The 18,135-nt window shown below is 51.1% G+C and overlaps 1 protein-coding gene across 1 annotated transcript; it reads left to right on the forward strand.

The window, feature by feature from the left end:
• Positions 1 to 2,093: 2,093 nt before the first annotated feature.
• Positions 2,094 to 17,894, forward strand: TTL (tubulin tyrosine ligase). Its single transcript, XM_075413241.1, has 7 exons — positions 2,094 to 2,377; positions 6,059 to 6,137; positions 7,311 to 7,543; positions 10,744 to 10,879; positions 10,970 to 11,239; positions 12,218 to 12,361; positions 14,194 to 17,894. Exons 1-7 carry the CDS (start codon positions 2,221 to 2,223, stop codon positions 14,309 to 14,311), a joined length of 1,137 nt encoding a protein of 378 aa, XP_075269356.1. The 5' UTR covers positions 2,094 to 2,220; the 3' UTR covers positions 14,312 to 17,894.
• Positions 17,895 to 18,135: the final 241 nt, after the last annotated feature.

Here is an 18,135-nt window from a genome sequence, read left to right on the forward strand (position 1 = left end):
GATCGAGTCAAATAACCAGCCAAATCCCTGGGAAAAGAGCATCTGTGCACTGCCTTGAGCTCATCAGCAGCTGGCCGGAGCTAATAATCGGCTCGCTGCAACACGCTGACATTGATAACAGAGCACAACACACCTTCAGAAGCGCCACGTCCAGCGTGCTTGTTTGGGCACCTTTTCAGGGCATTCCCCTTCCTAGAGCAAACATGTGGTGGAGATACCCCAAGCTGCTTGTGCCATGAGGTGCCACGCAAACTGTGCCAAAGAGCAGAAATTAGTAGAAATTTCTGGGTTTGGACAAGCCTGATATGTCTCACCAGTTCACATTTAGTAATCACAGTTTTCACATCTTCTCTATATGCCTGCGAGTATAGTAAATTATATTTTTAATGCTGTTGTCAGTTTCTGACCCCGGAGCAGTACAGCCTTGCCTTATTTTGGCCATCCTGCTAGGAGGCTGAGCAGGCCAACGCTACAGCACTTTTCTTCTGAGCCATCCAGGACAGGAGGCAAGACAAGCTGTGAAATTCACTATGTCACAACCTGGCAAGTGCCAGTTCAGGAAAACTTTCAGTGAAGAAGGTAAAATTTCGCTCCAGAGCAGGAGAAAGGTGAGATTTAATGTCCTGATTTCTTCCCCCTCTCTTTAGTCTTGTCAAAAGGACAACTGATGAGGTCCCATGCTAATGGGGCTGAGGGTTGACAGTTCCCGTTCCCACTCTGCTCATGCAGGAGCAGGCTCTTCCTCACGGACCAAGGTGTGCACTAAAACATTACCATGGCTTATTCCTGCATGGTGAGGTTGAGACAATATTGCTTTAAAACCCTTTTCTTTTTCTTGGGGAGGTATTTTAAGCTCTCATTGTTCCCATCTTATATTTAGGAAAAAACTTTTAGCTTCAAAAAGACTGAATTCAGTATCCCAAGTCTCATCCCAGTAATAAATGGAATACACAATGGCGTTCCATTTTAACAACCTCCAATTTGGCGTTCAGTCCAAGTCGATGAAAAATAATCCAGCAGTTCTTTTTCATTTGAATATTGTTATCATCCCTTTGGCCTACAGATAAGTGCTCTGTATTTTCCTTCGACTGTTAATAAAACCGGTGTTTTATTATACCAGCTTAGAAACATTAATTATTGTCCCCGTCCACAATTCTTTCACAGTGAAAAGCATTTCACTGAAAATGTTTTGGAAAAGCATTTCATTAAAAACATTCTGAACAATTTAGCAGGAGAGAATGAGATAGCAGCCATTTTTTAAATTTGTTTTTTTTCTGTCCTTGAATCACGTAACAGCTTGTTCTGTCAAAGCAGAAAAGCCAATAGCATCAGTGTGCAGGTCATGACCAGTCTACTGCACCTCTGAGCTTCCTTCAGCAAAATGTTCTTGATTCGTTGGGAATACATCATGGTTTATAGCGATGAACAGGAGCACGCAGTGCTGATGTTATTCCTCGCATGGGGTCTGCGAGGAAAAACAGGGCATTAAGCAAATCAGGAACTCACAGCTTCTGTTACTGACAGGTTTGTGGAGACGAACCCGATTTGGGGCCAGGGGAAAATCTGATTTCCAGGTTCTGAATTTGTGAGGCAAGTCGCCTTTGGTCGCTGCAGACTTGTTTACGAGGAGGCCAGAAAGGACGGCTACAAACAGAGAGAGGTTTTCACACATGGAAAAACCAAACTAGGTAACAACGCACGGGAAGACGAGGCCGCATCTTTAGGAAAACGGCAAGATATCAGGAGAGATGTGAGGAGTGGACTGGGTTAGCAAAGGGCGGAGGCCTCCCTCCGCCGGTAGCAGCTCATCGCCCCGGCCCGCCAGCACCGAGCCGGGGGGAACAACCCCCCTTTCCCCCAGCTCCCGGCCGGCAGGGCCGCCGCTGCCGGCAGCCCGCAGGCCCAGGCCCACCAGGGCCCTCCCTAAGAGCAGCTCCGGCCCCCGCCGCTGCTGACCGCCCCCCTCGGACCGAATTTCACGGGGAGCGGGACGGGAGGGGCGGCCTCTGTTACGTCACTGCTGTTCGGGGCGGGGCAGTTCTGCTTCCGGGTCAGCCCCCGCCGCCGGCAGGCTGTGGCGGAGCGAGGGGGCGGCGGCCCCGGCCATGCGGAGCCGGCCGGGGGGGCGGCGGCCGCGCAGGGCCCGGCCTGGGGTGACCCTCGGGCCGCCGGGGGTAGGGTAGGGCGGGGTGGGGCGTCCCGTTACCCCCTCCCGCCGCCATGTACACCTTCGTGGTGCGGGACGAGGGCAGCAGCGTGTACGCCGAGGTGAGCCGGCTGCTGCTGGCCAGCGGGCAGTGGAGGCGGCTCCGCAGGGACAACCCCCGCTTCAACCTGATGCTGGGCGAGAGGAACCGGCTCCCTTTCGGCAGGCTGGGTAAGGGTCCCCCCCGGACGCCCCATTCCTCCCCCCCATCCCATCCTGCGGCCCGGTTCCCGGGCGGCGGCCGTGCCCCTCCTGCCTGGGTGGGGGTCCCCCGCGGCTCGGCGCAGCCCCCCGGCCCCCGCCGAGCCCCCCGAGGTTCGGGAGGGGCTGGCCCCGGTGTCGCCCGCAACGAAGGGCGGGGGTACCAGCGTGGGGTCCGGGCTGTGGGGCGGAGGGCATCCGGGGACCCCCCCCTCGCATGTCGCAGACCCGCGGGGTGCAGCCCCCACCTCCCGGCCCCCGTTTTCCCCGGTGCCGGCGGCACGGCCCTGCCCGGCGCGGGCTCTGCGTGCCCCCCAGCCGTACCTTTTCCCCCTCTGCCGCCCCGGCCCCCAGCCCCGCCGGGCTGGAGAGCCCCAGAGCAGCCGCCGGGGAGCGGGGAGAGCCGAGCCCGGCGCTGGCAGCGTTGTGGGGTGCACCGGCGGGGAGCAGGGGTGCCCCGTCATTGCCCACGGCCGGGGGCCAGCCGGCAGGAGCCGCAGGGCTGTCAGGTCTCCCCGCACGATGCTGTGCTGGCTCCTCTCCCCAGGCCTGTCGGGAGCGGGTTTGGGATGAGGGCACTGCACACCCGAGCAGAGCAGTGGCTTTCCCTCCTTCAGCCACCCCGCGTCGGCGTCCGACGGCTGACGGGACCCTGCTGGCCTCCCTGCCTGCTCTTGGCCCTGGTTTCTTCCTTCCTGGGGCGGTTTTGCAGCACTGCTTCTGGCTGCGGAAACGTTGGAGCGGGAGGAGCCCCCTCACCCCAGCAGCTCCGGGGCAGGAGGGCTTTTGCAGCCGCTTTCTCACAGTTGAGATCCAGCGCCGCTAGATCACCGCTGACCGCTCTTGCAGATTTGCAAGTCACCAGCTCCAGTGCCTCTTCCCTCTTCTCCACATGCATTTGAGTGGAAAGTCCCCGTCACATGGCCGTGCCATCTGGTCACCCCCCCAGCGTCGGGGTCTGCGGCAGGCAGGGAGACACCAGGAGAGGCTTAGGCAGCAAGGATGCTCGCACGCGCTGCGGCCAGGCACAGCGAGCAGACCGGTGCTTCAGTGTGGCCAGCGGGCACAGCCTGTGAGCGTCGGGCTTCGCTGCAGAACGAGTACAGTTCTTTAGTGTGAGTGGGCCTGCACAGCATGCCCAGTCATAGTGGGCTCCTGGCCACCTTGTGCTAACCCCTTCCGTCCTTGGAAAGAGCCCTGGGGTGATGGAAGGGCTTCAGTGAGCCTGTCAGCTTGTGTTGCCATGGGATACCCCAAAAATTCAAACCGTTTCTTACAGCCAAGACACACCTATTGCCCATGGAGAGGGTCCACACTTTGGTACTGGCTTCTTTAACCCCTCTTCCTGCAGCAGGAGATGGTTGCCTGAAATCAGTAGATTCAGACCAAAAATAACACGGTCATTTTGGTACCTTTTCTAAAAAGCTGTGTCTTCTCTGGTACATCTTCCTAAAGCTGGCCTCCTGAGCAACTGTTGCATCACAGCTGGCTTGGTTTGGTTTTCCTGAAGGCTCTGCTCAGTGAAAGCAGACATTAATTCAGGGAACTGCAGGGATTTGCATTACCTGGGCTAAGGTTGATCATCTGACGTGGGAGAGGGGTAGAAGTGGGATCTCTTGGCGTGCACTGCTGCCTCTGGCTGCAGGGACTTCTGCTGCTCTCACTGATACCCTGATTCTTCAGGGATCGTGCCCTTAAGCTGTGAGTGTCTGCGTCTTATCTAATGGAAAAGCAGTCTGTGCTAACGGGAGGGAAAGGAGGAAGAGGCTGTAGATGATGCTGGACTACGCCCTGCCAGGCACAGGAGGATTGCCAGTTTGCACAGTGCCTTGGCAGCTTTTTAACCCTGTTAAATGCATGGTGCAGACCTCGCAACACGCCCGAGAACCTGTTCCACTTCCCCCCTCGCAGTCCCTCCTTGCTGACCACCAGACTCCACATCGCAGCCCGCTACTCCATGGAGATGCTCAGGAAATGAGCAGTGGATCAGAGTTACCCAACAGCAGTGGTTTCAAACCAGGTTTCAGCTGTTTTCCTTTCACCAGCCCCATTTCTCTGTCACTGGTGACAGGGTGGACTGACCTCTGTGGGGCAGAGCCCACCCAGAATGGTAGGATCTCCTTCTGGACCTTGATTCCTCCAGGAGCCAAGGAAAATCAATAAACTGGAAACGGAAGGAAATTTGACATTTTTTACTAATTTCTTTCAGTAAATTAGTGCCTCCCAGTGCTGGCTACACACTGAATGGCCTGAAGTTACAGATCTTTTCTGGAAGATGATTTTCAGCTATCTTTATTGAAAGATTTGTGAAGAAAATAGTGAGCCAGGTCAGGACAGTGACCGTGGGGTTGAAATACATTTTCACTCTCTGTGATCTCGCAGCTGCCTGGTCTTTAAGGTAATATTTACTCCTTGCCTTTTTTCCCAGGCAAACACCAAGAAAGATAACTAGAACTCTGAATCCTTTTTTAGGGTCTAAATCATTCCCACAAGCATTTATTTTGAAAAGAGAAGGTGAAGATGGAAGCAACTGTCATGCTTGGAGGATCCCCTTGGTCCCAGTTCATTTCAAACCAGAGCCGTTTTCCGTCAAGTTTTCCCTGTCAATGCTCTTGTCGGTTGTTGTCACCGGTGACGCAGGTGTTGCCCCAGGCATCACTTGCCTCTTGCACATCCATGTTTGACTGTGCTGGTTGTGTGGGAGAGGCTGCGTGGTGTTGCCCAGATTCACGTTACCCTTTGGACAACTGCTGCCATCCTGTCCTCCCAGGGAGCTTCCAGTTGAGCACGTGTTCGTGTGGTGTGAGAAAGTGAAGGAAGGCAGGCTGTGACGTGAAGTCCAGTATTGGTAAGGAGGTACCCATCTGTTTGGCACTCTGTTTGGCACTTGTGATGCTACAGCTGGATACTGGGACCAGTTTGTGACTTTCCAGTACAAGAAAGGCATAGACACCCTGGAGTGACTCCAGCAGGGGCCATCGGGATAGTCAGGGGGACACAGAATGACAGCCAAGCACTGGGGCAAGGACCTGTGGAAGCAGCAGGATCTTTGTGCTGAGAGTTGCTCGGACTTTCACTGAACAAGAGGTTGGAGCAGAGTCCCCCAGAGGTCGCTTCCCACCCCAGCTATCCAAGGGGGCTTGCTGCAAGCTGCCAGAGAGAAGCAAGACTTCAAATCTTTTATCATTTCCCAGTGTTTTGCGATACCGGGTCTGACAGGTAGTCCTGCTGTATGTGACAAAGAAACAAGGGCCTTTCCTAGGCCGTGATCTTTGTATCATGGTTTGCTTCCCTGCGTCCTCCTGTTGCATTTGAGAGTAACTGAAATCTTGGCTTTTAAAAATTGCCACCAGCAAATGGAGAACATTTTTGGGTGGTGCTGCCGGTTCCCAGTGTGAATTAGGAAATTATTATTTTCCTTTGGAAAATGGAAGTGTCAGGTTCAAAACAGACTTGGGTAAATGGATGGGTTTTCGTAACTGAAAGAAACAAACCACAGGACCCAGTACCAGCCTAGAGCCTGTTTCTGTGATACAGGGCAAGGAAACGACCTCCTTTCACTTCTTAACTGCACAGGTCCATTGCACCAAGCAGATGTTTTTCCTTCATTAACTGAAAAGTTTGTCTGACCTCTCTGTCTCCCCTTTTTAGGCCACGAACCCGGACTTGTGCAGCTGGTGAACTACTACAGGGGAGCAGACAAGCTGTGCCGCAAAGCATCTCTGGTGAAGTAAGAAATCTGCTGAAATGTTACGTGGGATTTGCAGAAGTTTTTCTTCTAACTATTGTTGAGCGTTGAACCTGTTTGGAAGGGTATTTCACAATACTGCTGCCCTGGGAGTGTCGTAGCATGTGCTGTCCTCAGACTCCTGTGCTGGTCTCTAGAGCTCTCTGTGTGCACAAAGACCTCTTTGTATCTTCAGGGGAAATGCTCTTTCCACTGAATTACATCTGCTTGAAACCATAGAGAGTAGTGAATCAGATTAGAGCCAAATCAAAAGAAGAAAAAAAAATGCCACACATGTATGCTCTTTTTCCCTGTAGACATTTAATTAAAACCTACTCCTTTTATTCTCTGTTTCATACAGAGATGAGGCACTAATATGCCTTTAGCTAATCCGATTTGTTGGTCAAACAAATGCTTGGAGACATCTCCAGGAAGAGCTCTGGGAGTTATTTCTGCATGACCAGCCATGGTAGGGTCTGCTGGGGAAATGTGGATGAGCTTTCATTGTAGATAACCTTTGTCCCTGTGCAAACTCTGGCCATTAGGACATCTTCACGTCAGAGCTCTTGGTCTCCTTCAAGCATCTGATTCCACGTTAGTGTCTGTGCTGCCTCGTGCTGATGCAGTCCTGCAGACTGTGCTGACCCAGGGCCTCTCCTTCCCCTGCAAAGAACCTGGTCCCAATTGCTTGCTTTACAGTGGTGATGGTCTTTGTCAGGAAGTAGCAGAGTATTTTTTAAACAAGCACTCACGGCACTCCCCAGCTGGATTTCTCTGTGGCTTGTGCTCTAGGGGCAGCATGGAAACTGCTTGCACACCTGTTTTTCTCTCCCGAAGCTTGGCTGACCTTTCTAACTGTAGGGTCAACCATGCATCAAACTGCTTATGAAACCAAGGGACCACAAATGACATTCCTCACGGTTGCTAGGGTGTCGGTGACTGACTGCCATTTCAACAGAGAGGCACAGATGCACAGAGAGAGTCAGCAAGCCATGAGCTCTGCTTTGGGCCTTATGCAAAGTACAGAGCGAGCATTCAGAGAAGCAGGCAGCTCCCTTGACTCTGAAAGAAAACAGGCCTGGACACTGTTTATCAAATTATTAAAGATGCTTACTAAATTATGTCCATGCGGGTGGGGACACGCTGGAGATTAACAGCCTGTCTCTCTTCACCCAGGCTAATCAAGACAAGCCCTGAACTATCGGAGTCCTGCACATGGTTCCCCGAGTCGTATGTGATTTACCCGACAAACCTGAAGACCCCCGTGGCTCCAGCACAGAATGGAATTCGCCATCTCATAAACAACACAAGGACAGATGAGCGGGAAGTCTTCTTGGCAGCTTACAACAGGCGGCGGGAAGGCAAAGAAGGCAATGTGTGGATCGCCAAGTCCTCAGCTGGTGCCAAAGGTTCATTCTGCAGCAAAATGAGCCACCTTCTCATTATTCCTTACTCTTTACTTGATCGATAGAGTCCTGGGGCTTGGCTGAGCCCAGCTGATGTCTAGCCTGTCTATGAAGGGCTTCGCCTACCAACATCATGCCAGTCAAGCCAGCACAGGGCTCTTTCTCTGCTTGGTGGCATGGGGTTCCTGACGAGCATTGTAACATGCACATGCTACCTAAGGACAAGGATGGCAGTGAAAGGACCCCCACTTTTCTACTCAGGCACCTGAAAATACAGGAAAGTTGGCTGCAGGGAGAAGGCAGCAGGGACCGGCAGGCAAGGGGAATGTGGAGTGCGGGAGATAACTGGGAGCAGCACAGGATACAGGGAGGAGGGCAGCAGGCAGGAGAGCAGCAAGGACAAGGAGCCCAGCTCTCCGTGCTGCAGCTAAGCCTGGTTTTACCTGGGCAGAAATACTGCTGCTTGCCTTTCAACCAAACCCAGATGCGTGGTGCCAATGGGCTACCCATGGTCACACTGAGAGACTGGCTGAGCAGCCATCAGCTCAGTGCATCGAGGTTACACCTAAGCCTCGGGGGAAGGTACCAGGGCAAAGGCAAGCAACGCAGTGTCTGTATGTCCCTTTAATTTGAATAAGGCAATAAATACCTAAGTGAGGATGTGTCCTTCCTTATTCCAGGGTCATCGCATCACTCACTCTACAGAAATCGTGAGCTATTAGATGAGATAGCTGGACACAGCTGTAGATGCAGTGTTTTGGTAACTATTTACTGTGTGTCAGTTACGACATTATCGCGGGCACATTATCAGAATCGCTTTATGAATCGCTTTATGAAAACTCGCCTTGCCATGTGTGCAGACCCCAGGCTGCATAGCCCAGCCTGAGGATGGACCTGGTCTTTTCAAAGGGAACAAGCCCACATGTGTCACTCTTATTTGCAGAGTCACTTTTGATGCAGTCTTAAAAAAAATCAGCAGAGAATGTGAAAGCCAGAGGTGCTGCAGGGAGGCTGCATGATGAAACTGTCCTTCATGCTGCTTTCACCACTCTGTTGTCTTGGCTGTGTTACCAAGAAGCACCAGAAGAGTATTCTTATTTTCATCAAGGAGGAAGGGGAGATGAGTCCTTTTGTTACACCAGTAATGGAATGCTTTTCTGTGTAGTATAACTGTCAGGCAAAGAATCAATCTGGGCAGCTGAAGAGGCTATTGCTGTGGTTCGCTGCAGGATGGGGAGGTTTAAACTGTCCGCATACTTTATTCAAGTGTGATCCCATCTTTTCTGCGTTAGAGCAGAGTAACCTTCCATATTCATCAGCGTGCTGCAGAACTCAAGCTGGGAATTAAAGTGGAAAGCAGAGCCTCATGTTAATCTTCTAGAGTGAAGTTTTAAATGTCTGGGGATTACTTCTGATGAAGAAGAAAGCTTATCGACATTAATTGATGAGGCAGATCCAGCTCAAGCACAGCCCCTGACTCAGGACAGGTCTAGTGGAAGCTTGGTCATCCATCAATAGAAGGAAAACTAAAGGTTTAGGATGTCCTAACTTAAAAGATGAGAGATTTTTTTCAACTGTGGTTAGAGGTTTTGATGTTTTCTCCAAGAGAAGGGACAGCTGCCCCATATAAGCTGCTTTGCTGCCTCCCTGGGTTGCTAATTGGGTGCACAGGGAAGCTAACCTCCCCCTTGATTCACTGTCTGTCCAGTGTGGAATGGGTGTCTGCTGATCTTCCCACTGCAGGGGTTCTACTGGCTTGCAGAGATGTTGTTTCCCCCCTTCCCCCAGCATGCAGCCCTGTGGTTGTACGGATGCAAGTCTTCTGCCTGGCTCTGCAGGGGACTAACAATCTTTCCCCCTGCTGTAAAACATGGGAGAGAAAGATACTTTGATGAATGAAGTTCCTTTCGGTGGAGGACTCTGGGATGGGTAGGGGATCGGTGGTGCTGGGAAGCTGTGACTCACAGGTATACAAAGCATGCAACAGTGAAAGTACCTGCAGGGCTGTGCCAACAGCGACCTTCAGAAGTCGCAGCTAGGAGTGTTTTCCATGGGATGATCCTGTTAAACCCCGCCTGTGCTCCAAAACTGTGTTCTTCTTCCGATGCCCCGTTGAACAGTGTTTGTTTCTTTTCACTCAGTATTTCCTCCAAAAAACTCAGCACAAAATTAAGACTTAAGTCATCAGCTTTAGTCCAACAAGTTAACTAAATGCCTGAAGAGTGGACATAGTGCCAGAGAAGCGTTAGATAATTTTACCTGAGCTGGTTTATCCCTCGTGTGGCACTGTGCCATCCCTTTATCAAGTCCCAGAAGGGATATGTTCTCTCTTCGTTGCTCTGCAACAGTGGTTTCATATCTGGACTCTTGCAATAAATGAACAGTGACAGCTTCAGCCAAAATGTGGCAGTATTTAAAAGGCACATCTAACTTCTTTAATGAAGAGCTTCCACAGCAGGGAAAAACACTGCCTACATGGATGAACATTTAGAAACAGTTCTTTTCCTAATTCAGCAATGATTTTAATAGTAACTTATTGTCTTATGAGTAACAGCTCAGTAAGCAGGGCAAGCTGTGCAAGTGTCCATGTGTGACTGTCTCTGGCAGCCAGAGAAGCCAGGCAAGGAGAGAAAGTCTGAGTCTAGGATAAAAAAACCCACAAACTTCCCTCCACAAATAATAAAAAAAGACAAATCTCACAAACAAACTGCCAAAACCCCTGTTCTCCAAACTGCTGAAAAACAAAACAAAACTCAACAAGTGCTGAACATGCTCCCCTGGCAAGCCCAGCTGGAAAAAAATGATGGAAAAGGAAACAAAATCCCCCAAACCAAGCAGCTGCCTCACTGCTTGCCAAAGTCACTGTCTGCTGTGCATTCGCTTGTCCCTAAATAGCCACCCCTCTGCAGACAAGCCCCCGGCAGGCCATGCCATCTCAGGTACCCTCAGTTGCCATTTGTGTGAACTCCGGTTACTGGGGAGCTGAACACCCTGTGGTGCAGTAACTGGGAGCTCCCTCCGCCGATGCACTGCCTGACCCTGAGCGAACATGGCATCACTTAGGCACTGACCTGGGGCCATGGGTTCTTGTATGTCGCCTGGCTTTTTGGGCAAATGAGCCATGGTCCACTTGGGCCTTGACAGAGCTCCAGCAGAGGCAGGGGGATCCTTTGCCTAATTTTATCTTCGTCTTTCTGTGACAGGGGAAGGGATCCTGATTTCTTCAGAGGCTGCAGAGCTCCTGGACTTCATCGATGAGCAGGGACAGGTTCACGTGATTCAGAAGTACCTGGAGAAGCCTCTGCTTTTAGAGCCAGGGCATCGCAAGTTTGACATTAGGTAACCTTTTCTGCTTTTGTACCAGTATCAGTTTTCATGCTGTTTCTTTTTAAGCCACTGAGACTAGAGTTTGTTTTCTCGCCCCCCCAGGAGCTGGGTTCTCGTGGATCATCAATATAATATCTACCTCTACAGAGAGGGTGTCCTGCGGACCTCTTCCGAACCGTATAACAGTGCTAATTTCCAGGACAAAACTTGCCACTTGACCAATCACTGCATTCAGAAGGAATATTCCAAAAACTACGGGCGGTATGAGGAAGGGAATGAAATGTTCTTTGAGGAGTTCAACCAGTATCTGATGGATGCCCTGAACACAACGCTTGAGAATAGCATCTTACTGCAAATCAAACACATAATAAGGTAGCCAGCTGCCTGTTGCATAGGGGAACATAACCCTTCAGTGACAGGGAATGTGTTATGGACACAGCCTGAGAAGCAGACAGACTGACAAGGCAGGAGTTTCAATTGCATGGATCAGGAGTTGCAAACCAGAGTTAAATTTCAAAGCCATTAACACCCCAATGTCAGTGCGCAATGAAAAGGGACCTCCGTAGATGCTGTCCTCTCAGAGGCATGCGTCGGTGTGTCTGCATTTTGCCAGGTGTGGCTGGAGAAGGATGGAGTGAGATCGCTTGGTAAGGGAAGAGGGTAGGTCAAAAGACAGGGCTGGGAGAGTTTGAGGTTAAAAAAGGTGTAAGGTTTAAGAGGGGAAATGAAGCAGGACTCCAGTCTTCAGGATCTCACTGCTTTCCCCACCACCAGCAAGCAGCGCCACATCTCATTGGCATAGGTCATCTTACTCGGTCCACACAGAGTGTGCCTGGAGAGAGATCTGGGAGATCACGGTGCTGCAGAGAATCCAGGTCTTGACAAAGTGATCCTTCATGGTGGAATTTACTTTGCAAGTTTCCCATTGCCGTTACTTACACCAAAAATACATGACATGATCTTTGAGGGACTTAGAGGTAAATGAGCTCTCAATGCCAGTTCCGTGGGGACCTGGTGCAGCCCTTTGTGGCTCTGCCTTCTGCCCCAGGCTCTGAGGGCACATCATGTTTTTCAGTTTGCCTAATCCAGTAGTGAGGGTGGATGCTGCTCTCCAGCTCTTTGGGAGTTAACTTGGGGTGTCCCCATGTGTATTTTGATGGTTGCATGATGTCACTTGCAGGGACCTGGTTACCATGATCTGTGTTGGATGTAGCTTGTAATTTGGGGCAATCCCAGGGCAAGAGAGGAGCCCTCCACTTAACTGTAATGTGCATGTGCCCTCAGAAGCTGCAGTGCAGCAGGTATGTCCGCAGGGCTTTTAATCTTGGGTTTTTGTTTTTCCCTTCACAGAAGCTGCCTTATGTGCATAGAGCCTGCAATCAGCACAAAGCATCTTCACTACCAGAGTTTCCAGCTCTTTGGTTTTGACTTCATGGTGGATGAGGAGCTGAAGGTCTGGCTGATAGAAGTCAATGGGGCCCCGGCGTGTGCCCAGTGAGTAATCGGGTTCTGTGATCCCCTTGCGATGCCACCATTTGCGTGCCTCACCCAGAACGTGGCTGTGTCCCAGCTCCAGGTGAAAAAGGTAGAAGAAAGGGAATGGCAGGGGAATATTCCAGACTAACCCATACCAGGCTAACCATGCTCTAAGTGCCAGCTGATTTAAGTTTGTTGCTCCTGTCTCTGTGTTTGGTAAGTCCCATCTTCTTTCCCAAGTGAGATGGGACACTAACCTCAGTTTTTGGAGAAGTGGGTTTGAATATAACAATATTTTTATTCACACTATTGGGTTGAAGTTATGTTGCAGAATTAACGCTTTGAGGGTCAGATGGTTTCTCAGTCTCTCTTGTGGAGCCACTGGTGGCTGGTCTTTACCTGAACACATGATAAATGAGTAGCATTAAGGGCAGCAGCTGGAAGTGAATGGCTGAATTTGCAGACAGCGGGACCTCAGAGCACACTGTGGATGCTGCAGACATCGGATCAAAGCCTCCACCAGCCACAGGGAGACTGGGACAGCCGAACAGCCGTGGCCATGAACATCTCTGCATAGGCACAGAGGGATGTGCTGTATTACGTGACTGAGAGCGCTGCTAAACAGGCATCTGTATCGTGTACGAGCCCAGCAAAACAAAACAGGCTGTACATCACTACATTAGAATTTGATTAGATTAGATGTAGGTTAGATGTAGATTAGATAAGATCATTACTAACAGTAAACAAAAAATACAGGTCACACCTACCAGACAGCCTGTTCAGCAGCCTGTTCGGAGCTAGGGCAGCTTTCTGAGTCTGGGATGCCCGGTTCACCACGTGTTGCTGTGTGAGCAGAATTTGGCTGTTGCTGGGTGCATTTGGGTTGCAGCAATACCCTGTTTGCTTTGTACCTCTGTGAGCACTTGGAAGCCATCAAAAGCAGCTGAGGTAGGTTTTGGCTGTTTGTGGCTTCTCCTCTTCAGGGCTATTCTAATTTATAACACCCATAGCACACAGTTCCCATTTACGAGACAAAAATTGGCTGCTGAAAGCAAGTAACATTCCCAGAAGCTGAAAAAGTCTTTTACCGTCACGTGGCCTCAACTGCACAGGGTGAAAGATGTCATTAATCCTAGTAAAGACAGCTTTGGTACTAAAAATGTCCCAGATGCCAGCATGTTCAGGGAGGTTACATGTGTATTTGCTTCAGCGGAAACTGAACCTATTGTTAACTCGTTTCTGAAACACCTTGTCTCTTTTCTCCCTAATCCTGCTCCACGAGCCATGGTGAAATGTATCCCATGCTTCCAGAGGGTGCAGCCTCTGTGCCTGGTCACAAGCTGATGTGCACAGCTGCACCCTAGTGCAGCATTTCATGAAACCATGAATGCATCAAAGCAGTCCCTCTGGGGCACGTCCCCACATGAACGGGGTCTGGTGTGATTGTCATGACTCCCCGAGCTGGAAGGCCGGTACAGGGATGCTCAGCTGTTGTCTGCCTCCATGCATCTTGCAGTGACTCGAGTCTGGGGCCTGAGAGTGTGGAGACTCTGCTGAGGAGCCTGTTCTGACAGTGAACTTAGATAATGAGTTTTGCGGTCCTGTCTGGCAGAGAATATTGGGAATGGGAGCACCACTGAAAAAGAAGATGGTTGCTGGGGTAGGCAGGGAGGAGATGCGAGAGATGCCACCCTCCTCCCGTTTCTCACCCGGGAGCTACCTGTAATGGGAGCAGGATCTTTTAGATCTTTTAGATCCTGCTGGGAAAACGCATGTCTGTGTAAAAATTGGCTGGGGGCCTGCTGGTTTGTCCTGCCTGGGCATCTGATTCTCTCTTACTCATCTGTTAGGAAGCTGTATGGAGAGCTCTGCCAAGGAATTGTGGACGTAGCCATCTCTAGCGTTTTCCCCCTCAATGACACTGGGCAGAAGACAAGCCAGCCATCATCAGTCTTTATCAAGCTGTGACGACGACAGGAATGCCTCTGCTGTGCACAGGGAGAGGCTGCACCCATCGGGTCAGCACAGTTCGGTGGCTTATCTCAGTATCATGCCAAAAAGTGACAGAGACAAGCTTCTTTTCTGGAAAATCATAAGGAAAAACAACAAAACAGGCATCTACACAGAGCTGTGATGAGCCAGAGCTGCTCAGACAACTCTTATCTGCATTCACCAAAATCCATTTTAGAAACAGAACACGTGACTTTGATATCTGAAACAAATCTCTCTGGGAGAACAACGAAATAACCTTAAAATGAAACCCCAACAGGGATACTGTAATACTGTATTAGCTCCTCCTTTTCTATAGAGATAACATTGGGTTTTTTTAAGGGAATTGAGCAAAGAGTATGATGATGTTCCAGGACGTCGTGGCTGGGAAGTTGTCCTCCTCCTGCTGTGTTTCTTCTTTCCTCACCTACTGCATCATTAGTGCCTTAGCTCAGCTCTAAATAGGTGACTCCTTTCCTTTGTTCCTGCTCTATTACCTAGAAAGGAGCAAGCTCTCTTGCATCGCAGGATGCCGAAAACCAGGAACACCGAGAATTCAGTTTCCTTCGGTCATTTTCCAAGCTGGTTGGCTGAACACCCAGGCAACGGCTGGCGAAAGGGTGCTGAACTGCAGGTGGTGAATTAACCCAAGCAAGGAAGGCAGTTTTGTTTATTTATAGCTATCCCTTTTCCTAATGAGATTTGAATCAGTGTCCATCCCAGTCTGTGCAGTCGGATTCTGTTTAAAAGGGGTAGAGAGACCCCTTCAGGGCTCACTGGCAGGCTGTAGGATTTCTAGCATCACTTTTGTGCTAAGAGCATTTCAAATAGCAGAAAGACGATCTCTTCTGAGACACCGCAGTGAATTTAGGCTCTTCTCTCAGCTCTCACCTTCATGCATTTGAGGCTTGAATCTGAAACCTTTCAACCCGAATGATTTTTATCCCATTTGATCCAGCCAATTTTATTCTCCTCCATCTGACAAATTTCTGCCCTGAGCACAGTCCACAGCTCGGTCCCAGCTAGGGGGAAGGTGGGCGAGGTTGCACAGACCAGGAGAGAGATTCCACAGGTTTGCCACACAGCTGCGAAGGCAGGTGTTTTCGGGGAGGAGAGAAGGTTAAATTCCTCAAGGTCCTTGAATTTCAGAGCTCAGGGCTACTTTTGATTATAACCTAAATCCCTGGCATACTGTCCACCCTGTGAAGCGTATCTGAATTTTCAGTGTGAGACCAGCATGTCCCTCCTAAGCTAGGGCTCTTTGCAGAGCACTATAACAGCGCTTGTAACAGCAGTGGGCTTTGTGGGGGGTGTTCAGGGCTGTGTTCTGCTGCCTCTGGGAGGGAAAGATGGTTGACACCAAAATGAACTGGTTCCTGTTACCCAAAACAGACAAGAAGAGATTGTGGAGGTTACAAGCTTCTGGCTGCCTGTGTGTAATGGGAAGTGAATCAGGCAAAGGGATTTCTGCCTCCCTCAGAAGATCCTAGTGCTTTGGCATACTGATCTCTGCTCAGTTTCAGAGATCTTCGTGCTAGCAGATGATCCTGGCACCTTTCTGTAGGCAGGGCTGAAGTGTCCAGGCCTCTTTGGAGCGATGCGTTTTGATCATGCTGTCATGGGGTGGACATTCATTGCGACACGCTGTGAATCTACAAGCAGCACCGTTTCACATAGGGCCATACAAATCCATGAGGGAACAGAGGGCTTGGCAAAACCCCATGGAAGCGTCGCAGAGAGAGCACATCCCAAAGAGCTGCACGAGCACCTCTGAAGTTGGTCAATGCCCTGAAGCGCGTCGTGGATCCACGTCTGCAGGAGGGGTGACGGACACAGGGTGCAATGGTGCACGCTGAGAAGTGACAGGGAAGCAGGAGCTGTCTGAAAGAGGGGCTGCGGCTTTGTTCCCCTGCAGTGTAAGACCCTGAGTGCCAAGTCTGGTTTCTCCATTGACATTTTCATGTTAGCTCACATGAGCTTAAAAACAACACCTTTTTGCCCAGCAAAGGGAAGATCTAATGGCAATCACCCTGGCCCAGGTTGTGCCTGAGGAGACACTGGGCTCTCACAAGCTCGAGGGCAGACGAGAACAGAGCGCAAAGTGAGAAGAGAAAATTTTCCCCCTTGTGATGAAATGAGAAGTGCTCATTTTCTGGGGTGCTACATCCTTCTTCTTCCCTCAGTAGGGAAATTTAAAAAAAAACAAATCGGTCCCGTACTGCACAGTAACATGAGATTCCTGCCAATGTAGTGGGATAAGGGCCAGAAAGCTGCCTGGATGCAGGGAACAGCAGCGGCCACCACCAGAGCAGCTGGTACCGGGGGGAGGAGCAGTGATTCAGCAGCCTCTGCCTAACTCCAAGGCCTTTCCTTCCCCCTTTTTCACCCCAGGTTGCGTTGTGGCACGTCAGCAGCTGGCCGTTGTTCCTGCGCAGCTGAAAGTGGGGCTTCAGCTTGATGAGAGAGCCGCCACCACAGGCAGTGCAGCTATTCACACCCTGCCTTTTCAGCTGGGCTTGGGGGAGATGGCGATTGAGGGGTGCTGTAGTCATTGGCTTGTTTGCTGAATTTTTCAGAGATAAGCAACAGCCTCTGGAGGAACACAGCAGGCATCACATGTATTTACCACCTGCTCTCAAAGTGCTCCCCAAGGTGAAGCACAGGAGGTAAATTATAAAGGACGGAGGGCACAGTGCCTACGGTCTTGCCCAAAATATTAGCTATGGGGTGGAGTAGAGGATGCGTGTATGGCTGAGGCCTGAGCAATGCAGCCGTGGGTGCACCCTGCAAGTGATGCTCACAAGCCCTTGTGAGACTTTTGTTTCTTTTTTTTAGGAATACCCAAAAAGATATGTTTTCTACCTTATTTCAGCTAAAAGGTCAATAGAAAAGGTGTTACCCTCTTTCCTGAGCTTTCCCAAAGGATGGTGCTGGGTTTCCAGAAGACACCTGCCATATTGCAGAATGTCTCTTGTCTTAGTTGTATCCCTTCATGTCAGCCATGAAGGATTTCAGGCCCAGGTGCTCTGGCTGCATTTTCCAGCAGGGTCTGCTCCCGCTGGACTCTGGGTTTCAGGTAACTCCCATGTGGCTTGTCTCATACCAGATTAGTCGCGATTACCATGTAACAGCTATTGCGCTCCAGCTGAGATCTGGTGGCCGGCCACAGCCCATGGGAAACGCTGGAGAAGTCTTAAGAAAGTCTCAAAAAGCCACCTCATCCAGGTGGCCCGGCTTCCCAGCCCTGCTGTGACCAGCACCCTTCAGGACTGCTTGCATGTCCCTGCTCCCACCGTTTCTTGTTCTCCACGTGCAGCTCTCCCCCAGGAGAGCGATCCTCTGCCATCTGTAGGTTCATAATCATGTCTCAAGGCCAGTGCCCGCTGTGTCAGCCCTCAGAAAACCCTGGTGTTGAGAGGATGGTGGGGGACGTACAGCGTATGTGTCCCCGGCTGCTCGCACGTCAGCATGCGCGTGTGGGGCCGGCGGGTGCCTGAGCTGGTGGATCTCCGGAGACTCCATCCGCATCTCTCCTAAACCATCATTAAAAACATGCAGACCCCATAGCCTGCGGTGTCTCCTTGGGGCAGCGAGCCCCCGGGGTGTCGGGTCCCCCAGGAAACCTATGTGGGACCCCGGGAGCCAGCCCAGCTCCGCAGCAGAGGTTTCCTCACCTCGGGGCGACAAATGCGAGACGGCAGCGTGGCCGGAGGGACGCGGGCCTCGCACCCAGGGCTGTCCCAGCGCCGGTGGGAGCTGCCGAGCGGGCTGGCTGTGCGGAGGCGGCAGGGAGTGATGGGGGG

This window comes from Opisthocomus hoazin, chromosome 2 (assembly GCF_030867145.1).
Source record: "Opisthocomus hoazin isolate bOpiHoa1 chromosome 2, bOpiHoa1.hap1, whole genome shotgun sequence".
Taxonomy (NCBI): domain Eukaryota; kingdom Metazoa; phylum Chordata; class Aves; order Opisthocomiformes; family Opisthocomidae; genus Opisthocomus; species Opisthocomus hoazin.

What these genes read in the sequence shown, in the direction of transcription:
- TTL (XM_075413241.1), top strand. Translation starts at nt 2,221, where the DNA reads ATGTACACCTTCGTGGTGCGGGACGAGGGCAGCAGCGTGTACGCCGAG. An exon ending in CGCAAAGCATCTCTGGTGAA is followed by an intron (nt 6,138 to 7,310) that starts GTAAGAAATCTG and finishes CTCTTCACCCAG; the next exon opens with GCTAATCAAGACAAGCCCTG. An exon ending in GTCCTCAGCTGGTGCCAAAG is followed by an intron (nt 7,544 to 10,743) that starts GTTCATTCTGCA and finishes TTTCTGTGACAG; the next exon opens with GGGAAGGGATCCTGATTTCT.